The 8713-nt window shown below is 44.6% G+C and overlaps 1 protein-coding gene across 9 annotated transcripts in view; it reads right to left on the reverse strand.

The window, feature by feature from the left end:
• The window catches only part of LOC138417273 (low affinity immunoglobulin gamma Fc region receptor III-A-like), a 30358-nt gene extending 23150 nt beyond the window's left edge, over window positions 1-7208 (reverse strand). For 3 of the 9 annotated variants that reach the window (XM_069547088.1, XM_069547079.1, XM_069547144.2), the window contains exons 1-4: window positions 7111-7203; window positions 6094-6114; window positions 5332-5589; window positions 2493-2747 (exon numbers count right to left, since the gene is read on the reverse strand). In XM_069547088.1, coding sequence (XP_069403189.1) covers window positions 2493-2747; window positions 5332-5589; window positions 6094-6114; window positions 7111-7150 — 574 coding nt within the window. In that variant the 5' untranslated portion in view covers window positions 7151-7203. Of the gene's footprint in view, window positions 1-2492; window positions 2748-5331; window positions 5590-5818; window positions 6115-7110 lie in introns of all 9 variants that reach the window. The other 6 variants (XM_069547111.1, XM_069547101.1, XM_069547093.1 and 3 more) reach the window with 4 other exon arrangements.
• Window positions 7209-8713: the final 1505 nt, after the last annotated feature.

Genomic DNA, 8713 nt, shown 5'->3' on the forward strand with positions numbered 1-8713 from the left:
TGATCTTAGGTTTTTGAATGTTCAGTTTAAAGCCAGCTTTTTCACTCTTTTCTTTCACACTCTTCAAGAGGCTCTTTAGTTCTTTCTCATTTTCTGCCATAAAGGTGATGTCATCTGTATATCTGAGGTAATTGATATTTCTCCTGGCAACCTTGATTCCAGCTTGTGCTTCATCCAGTCCAGCATTTCGCATGATGTACTCTGCATATAAGTTAAATAAGCAGGTGACGATACAGCCTTGATGTACTCCTTTCGAAATTTGGAACCAGTCAGTTGCTCCGTGTCTGGTTCTAACTGTTGCTTCTTGACTTGTATACAGATTTCTCAGGAGGCAGGTCAGGTGGTCTTGTATTCCCATCTCTTTAAGAATTTCCCACAGTTTGTTGTGATCCAGACAATCAAAGGCTTTGGCATAGTGAATAAAGGAGAAGTAGATGTTTTTCTGGAACACTCTTGCTTTTTCAATGATCCAGTGGATGTTGCCAATTTGATCTCTGGTTCCTCTGCCTTTTCTAAATCCAACTTGAACCTCTAGAAGTTCTTGGTTCATGTGCTGTTGAAGCCTCGCTTGGAGAATTTTGAGCATTACTTTGTTGGCGTGTGAGATGAGTGCAATTGTGTGGTAGTCTGAACATTCTTTGGCATTGCCTTTCTTTGGGATTGGAATGAAAACTGACTTTTTCCAGTCCTGTGGCCACTGCTGAGCTTCCCAAATTTGCTGGCATATTGAGTGCAGCACTTTCACAACATCATCTTTTAGGATTTGAAATAGCTCAGCTGCAATTCCATCATCTCCCCTAGCTTTATTTGCAGTGATGCTTCCTAAGCCCCACTTGACTTCACATTCCAGGATATCTGGCTCTAGGTGAGTGATCAAACACTGTGGTTATCTGGGTTGTGAAGATCTTTTTTGTACAGTTCTTCTGTGTATTCTTACCACCTCTTAATATCTCTGCTTCTATTAGGTCCATTCTGTTTCCTTTATTGTGCCCATCTTTGCATGAAATATTCCCTTGGTATCTCTAATTTTCTTGAAGAGATCTCTAGTCTTTCCCATTCTGTTCTTTTCCTCTATTTCTTTGCACTGATTGCTGAGGAAGCCTTTCTTATCTCTCCTTGCTATTTTTTGGAACTCTGTATTCAGGTGAATATATCTTTCCTTTTGTCCTTTGCCTTTCACTTCTCTTCTTTTCTCAGCTATTTGTAAGGCCTCCTCAGACAACCATTTTGTCTTTTTGCATTTCTTCTTTTGGGGGATGGTTTTGATAATTTCCTCCTGTATGATGTTACAAACCTCCACCCATAGTTCTTCAGGCACTCTGTCTATCAGATCTAATCCTTTGAATCTATTTGTCAATTACACTGTATAATCATAAGGCATTTGATTTAGGTCATACCTGAATGGTCTAGTGGTTTCCCCCACTTTCTTCAATTTAAGTCTGAATTTAGCAATAAGGAGTTCATGATCTGAGCCACAGTCAGCTCCTGGTCTTGTTTTGGCTGTCTGTATAGAGCTTTTCCATCTTTGGTTGCAAAGAATATAAGCAATCTGATTTCAGTATTGACCATCTGGTGATGTTCATGTATAGAATCTTCTCTTGTGTTGTTGGAAGAGGGTGTTTTACTATGACCAGTGAATTCTCTTGGCAAAACTCTGTTAGCCTTTGTCCTGCTTCATTTTGTACTCCAAGGCCAAACTTGCCTGTTACTCCAGGTATCTCTTGACCTCCTACTTTTGCATTCCAGTTCCCTATGATGAAAAGGACATCTTTTTTTTAGTGTTAGTTCTAGAAGATCTTGTAGGTCTTTATAGAACCATTCAACTTCAGTTTCTTCAGCAATAGTGGTTGAGGCATAGACTTGGATTACTGTATTTGTCTTGGAAATGAACTGAGATCATTGTCATTTTTGATATTACAGAAAATTTCATCTGTAGTGTTACTATTACCAATCTCTTAATGTTGTTGTGAAGGGTTACTATGATTATCAGATTAAGTGCATGTAATGAAGCATTCAGCACAGTGTCCAGCACACTGATAGATGCCCAATAAATGTCAACTTGTCTTTGTTACAGAAGTGGAAATTGAGTTCAAGAGACTAACCAGCCACAGTCATATGGTTAATCAGCAGCAGAGCCAGAACACAGGTTCTGGGTCTTTCTGTGAAAAAGTGAGGGGTTACTGCTAGCTTGACTCTTGGCTAAAACTTGAGATGTGGAAGAGAAAGGGGAGCAGGAGCAGGTGAATAAAAGGGCCAGCATGATAGAGACACACAAGAGTGTGGATATGGTTTGAATGAGCTAAGTTAGGACAGGCATATTTATGAGGGAGGAAATGTGGTCTTTGCACCTGCTGTCATGTTTCAGAGTGAATGACATTTGTAAAGAAGTCTGTGGAATTGTCAGCAGTTTCCTCCCAACTCATCCACCCAGTGTGAATGCAAGATTCCCAGCAGAGGAGTCCCTGGACCCTTTAGGGCCGCACATGTCTTACCTTGAACAATGATCTGCACAGACTCTGAAGACTCGTTTTTAGTCCCAATAATGCCCCTGCAGAAGTAGGAACCACTGTGTTCAAGTTTTGCTTCTGGAATGTAGAAGTCAGAATTCCGATGAAAATACTTCTTGCCTCTGCCATTCTGGAAATACTGGACCTTTACTACAGGTGTTTTTTTCCAGCTGTGACACTTCAGCTGAATGGGCTCTCCCACATTTACCACCCATTTAGTGGCCTGGAGCAATAGCCAGTCTGCAAAACACAAAGAGAACACAGGCCCAGGAGGCCTCAGCATCCAGCACAAAGCTCTTCTGAAGAGGATGCTCAGCACCCAGGTCCTGAGGGACAGTGGAACTCCAGACTGGGCGCCGTCCTTATATAACTTTCTTTGGGAAAAAGACAACTGGACTCTGGATGAGAACTCAAGTCACTCCAAGAACTTTTGTCTAATGGGAGAGAGGGACAGACACACACATGATCAAAGCATAAAGTGAGAACAGAGGGACTAAGTGATAAGGCAGGTGAGAAGCAAGCTGCAGCATCCTTCAAGTCTACATTTGGATTTGCTATGGAAGGTGATAAGGGGCCATTGTAAATTCTAGATCAAAGAGTAAAAATCATACTAGAAAACAAGGAAAGGTAGACTTCAGAAGGAATAGACGGTTTTAGGAATGCTGGAAGACTGTTGCAACCAGTCAGGAGGAAGCTTACTGAGTATCCGTAGGAGTGGCTACAGAAATTGTGAAGGTGAGCTCGTTATAAAAGTCAGGAAGAGGGAAGAATAGCATGCTTGGTAGTGCTGATGGTAACTGCGAATTTCAGGGGCCACAGTGTCTTAGCAAGACCATTTCATTACAGAGCACAGGCTTAAAGATGGAAACAGTTAATCAACAGAACAACTCTTTTCACAACTGCCTTGCCAAGTAACCAGATTTCGCACACACAGAGAACTTGAAGTCATGGTCAGGAAGTGACCTGAATAATTTAAAATGATTCTGCAGAGAAATTTTAAAATCACATGAGAAAACATTTATCAGAGAATGTTAAGTTAAAAAGAATATAAAATGTATGTATGCTCATAAAAAAAGAAAGAACATATGCTTAAATATTAACAGGGGTTAGGTATGTAATATATATATATATATATATATATACACATACACACACACATATATATACATAACATATGTTGTATATACATACATACACACGTGCGCACACACACATATATAGTTTGGTTTCTTTGAGGGGAGAACGTTTTTATTCCATTCTGGTTGTCATGGACTCAGTGAATGTTCATATATACATTAGTTAAACAAATATCTTATTGAGAACTTATTATGTCATGTCATGCAGATTTGGGGCACCCAGATGACTGAGACACATCAAAGAACCTGTGGTCTAGGCACAGAAACACATACACTCAGAAATAATTATAATACCAGGTGATAAGTGTTATAACAGGCTAAGAACAAAGGACTGCATGACCAAAGAGAATGGAGCAAAAGAAATTCGGCCCAAAGAAAGTAAGCAAAGCTTCTCAGAGAAGAAGATAAGTGAAGTGGGTCCAAAAGAATGATCAGGAGTTGGCCTGGTGAAGTTAATGCTCTTGGTCAGAGTTTAAAACTGTTCACACTAATTAGGCTTCTAAAGTCAGTTCCTAAAGCCAAGTTTAAGACAAACGAACAACTCCCAGACTTGAGGTTTCTCTTGCTTCCTGTTGGTAATTCCCCATTTTATTTGGTCACAGGTGGCCATCTCTTGGGCTTCCCAGGTGGTGCTAGTGGTAAAGAGCCTGCCTGCCAAAGCAGGAGATGTCAGAGATGTGGCTTAGATCCCTGGGTTGGGAAGGTCCCCTGGAGGAGGACATGGCCATCCACTCCAGTGTTCTTGCCTGGAGAATCCCATGGACAGAGGAGTCTGGCAGGCTACAGTTTATAGGGTCACAAAGAGTCGGATATGACTGAAGCAACTTGGCACACAGGCATGGCCATCTCTCACCTAGCTAGATTGAGAACTAAGTCAACTAAGTAACACAGCCAGGCATAGGAGCCCAGAAAATCAGCTTCAGAGACCCAGGTCCATGGAATTTTGTTGCAGGCCCTCCTTCATTAAACCCACCTTTCCCTCCAGGCTTGTTCCACTCACATACATTATGGAGACGGGGCAGCCAAGCAGATAGAGTCAAACTTACAAGACACAGCAGGTACCAGGCTATGTGGTGTGATTTCAGGGACACCAGGAGAGATCTCTGCCTCAACACACTTCTCCTTGCATCTAATGCCTGGATTTTGTTAAGACACAAAGACTTTCGTTCCATGATGAATGTGCAGGCTGAACATGTGTCTATCTCTATTAGGAGAGATTTCACATTGCCAAATTTAGGCTGAAGTGTATATTTGAGTGTAGCACTGATATGAAGAGGAAATAGATATGATGAGGGGTGGCTTGTGGGGTAGCTTAGAGAATGTGGAGACTGTGTCTGAGAATGAGGAGATTGAGGTCCTAAAGCGGATTCATTAATTTATTCAATAACTGTTATAGAGCACTGATGTCATGCCCTGACCTTCAGATGACACCATTCAGGCTGTATATATTCATATTCTATGTGAATGTACAGTCTTGGAATTGTGCAGTCCAGCAGCCCTGTGCCTAGTGTGTGCCAGGCTTTGACATTTTATCTAAGGCCTACTTGAAGCTAGGACTACAATCCTGATGTAATTCAATAGACTACAGATCATCTCATCTTAGTTTTAACTCCTAGGAACATTATTTTTTTCAGGGCCTCTTCTTTCATCCTTTATTGGTCAGTTCCCTTTCCCCTTCTCCTACTCACCTACACGGACTTCTAGCTTCACCGGGTCACTGAGTGCAGAGAGGCCTGTCTGACACTCGTACTTGCCGCTGTCCTCAACCTTGGCATCTGCAATGATGTAGCTGGAGGTCTGGCTTGAGATGCGAGTCCCATTGTGCCACCACTTTGTGGAATTGTCTTCAACAGGGTAGTCTCCCTGGCACTTCAGAGTCACATGGTCATTCCTGAGCACCCGGTTCCACGGAGGGTCTAGGAGCACCACAGCCTTTGAGGGATCTGCTGAAGTGTTAAGAGAATGTAGATAAGGGCAGAGAAGTGAGCAGGCTCTTTGCTGGTATTCCTAAGGAGGCTCAAAACCCATTGCAAACTGAGAGTTGGCAATTCAGCCTTAGTATTGCACTCAGTCTGAGCATATTGACTTAGAGACTTAGCTTCCTCCTTGGTAGGGCCAAGCCCACTGTGCTGGGGGAATTGCCCCTGCCAAGAATCTGCCCGCAATGCAAGAGACCTGGTTTCAATCCCTGGGTCGGGAAGATCCTCTGGAGAAGGAAATGGCAATCCACTCCAATATTTTGCCTGGAGAATCCCATGGACAGACGAGCCTGGAAGGCTATAGTCCATGGGGTTGCAAGTCAGACACAGCTTAGCGGCTAAACCACCACCACCACCATCAACTCCATGTCGACAGTTTCTTGTGCAAAGAACATTTCCTAACAGTACCCTGCAGCTATTACACATTTCCATGCCTCACTTGATCAATCCAAGACCATGAAGCAAACTCACCAGCTTGCGTGTCAGCTGAAACTGTAAGAAAAAAAGAATAAAACAAATATTGATGAGCAGCAGAGAACAGGGTGACTGCAGTGTGGTATTTAAACTCCCCTGCCCACCTCTGCCTTCAGAGGCCAGTGTACCCAAGAACCAGGATAAAGATAGCGGGGACTTCCCTGGTGGTAAGAATCAGCCCGCCAGTAAAGGGGATGCGGGTTCAATCCCTGATGCCAGAAGTAAGATCCCACACACTTCAGAGCAACCAGAGCTCATGTTCTAGAGCCTCTGAGCCACAGCTACTGAAGCCTGCACACCCTAGAGCCTGTGCGCCACAACAAGAGAGACCACCACGACGACAGAGACCACCGCGACGAGAAGCTTGTGCTCCGCCACTAGAGACAGCCCGCACAAAGCAGTGAAGAACCTGAGCGCCACAGTGAAGGCCCAGTACAGCCGTTAAACAAACAAACAAGTAAAGACATCTTAGAAAAAGATGAATAGAGTGGGTAACGCCCCCATTGCCTGCCTTCTGGTTTCCAGCATCTGTACCTCCTAATCTGTTGTCTGCCCAAATCCCTGTTTTCAATACCCTTCCCCCTTGGTCCCTGTTCAAACCCCAAAGTTAAGGGCACAGGTTGAATATCTCTGAATCAAGCCATGGAAACTCTCCACCCAAGTCCTCTGGAAAGGATAGAAATGAAAAGACTGAGAGAGGAGCACTGGAAAGTGAGAATGGGAGACAGATCTTAGGGACCACCCAGTGCCTACTTGTCAGTTTATAGCCAGAGAAGCTGAGACCTAGAGGAGTGAAGTGATGGAGACCTCATGTCCTCTCCTTTCACCTCCTAATTATGCCCACTTCCCATTTCTCTAACCCCTGAAGCTGTGTCCTAGGAGCTAAATCATGTCTATAGACATGGTAAGGGGTTCTGTCCTCGGTTAAAGGTCTCATTCCTTGCCTGAAAAGAGATGCCTGCTGTGCCCAGGGCATCTTGTACTCTGCTCTCAGGCCAAGTGACTCTGACTTACCTAGAAGCAGCAGAGCTGCTGGCGGTAACAGCTGCCACATGCTGTGTGTCAGAATGGGCAAGTCACCACGGATAGGAACCCTCAAGAGACCTAGCTGACTGGAAGAGAGGAAGTAAACAGCCTTTCTCCCCACCCCTAATCTATTACTCACCAGTTTTCATTTCTGGGAACTTCATCTAATTCCTGAATATACATGCAGACGAAAGAGCCCACTTCTTGGATTAGGACCCACCAGCGCCACATTCAAGACAATAGGAGCCTGGGAATGAGACTCAAGAAGGAGAACACTTCCTGAGGGGGGTCTCTTGTTCTATCTCAAAATGTCTCACTCTCCTGCTTGGCCCAGACCTATCTCCAAGCAGCCAGGGCCTACCTACAGAAAGACAAAAAGAAAGTGAAGTCACTCAGTTGTGTCCGACTCTTTGTGACCCCATAGACTGTAGCCTACCAGGTTTCTTCGTCCATGGGGTTCTCGAGGCAAGAATACTGGAGTGGGTTGCCATTTCCTTCTCCAGGGGATCTTCCTGACCCCAGGATTGAAGCTGGGTCTCCTGCATTGCAGGCAGACACTTTACTGTCTGAGCGATCAGAAGCTACCTGCAGGAAGCAGTCATTTAAATCTTCAGTCATTAGAAGTGTCCTTCACCCTGATATTATCTACAGCAATATTTTCTTTTAAAATTGGAGATGTGTATACCTCTGGGATCTGTAAACTGCAGGAGCTACTAACTTAGTGGGAATTTGATCATGTGATTTGAATCCTCTATTAAAAGAAATAGGCAGTGGAAGAAATGGGCTCTGGGAGGAGAAGATACCTCCAAAGAGTTGGAAGGAATGAAGAGAAGGTGGAAAGGCAGGAAAGGAAGCAGGTGAGGTGAGAATTAGGGTGACGCTTCTCCCAGTGTTCTTAGGGCTGTGACGGGCCACAGTAGCTGAGGTTAGCTCGGGCCCCTCAGGGCCTTTGCTGACCTGTGAAGCAGCTCCTTCCTGGAAAAAGTGGAGGTGCAGTGGTTAGGAAGTGGTAAAGTTGTTAACCTCTTCTCCTCCTTTCTTGACGTTGCTCTGCCAAAATATACACACCCATACACTCCCCCACCCTCACCCCTGCGCTCTTTGCTCTCACATCAGCCTAGTTCTCAGACAGAAAATCAAATGGCTCTGCTTGGCCATTTCAGACCCCCAGCAGGTTTCTGGACATCTAGGACAGGCCTTGCTTGGAAAAGCCCAGGAAGTGAGCAGCAGACAGGAGTGGGCCGGTAATGTTTGGCAGGGGTAGCATGGAAGCAGAGGCTGGCACGAGTGACCACTGCTTCGGACACTCCCTTTCCACTCCGGAGTCATATAAAAACTGCTCCACACGTTTTCATTTCTCTGGAGTAGAGTTAATCTGTCCTCCCCCATTATCATCTTCCCTGTCCCCAACATGCTCCTACAGCAACCCCTCCCCCACAGGCCCTTGGATTAAATGTCTGATTAGGATGCACGGTGGAAACGAATGAAGCAGCCATTCTAGTGTTCCTCTCAGGTGATTTATTTGCCTCTTCCAAAATCCAGGCTTGTATTTGAAATCTTCAGGCTCCATGCTGCAGCCCTGTGGTGGCTT

This window comes from Ovis canadensis, chromosome 1 (genome assembly GCF_042477335.2).
Source record: "Ovis canadensis isolate MfBH-ARS-UI-01 breed Bighorn chromosome 1, ARS-UI_OviCan_v2, whole genome shotgun sequence".
Classification (NCBI taxonomy): Eukaryota; Metazoa; Chordata; class Mammalia; order Artiodactyla; family Bovidae; genus Ovis; species Ovis canadensis.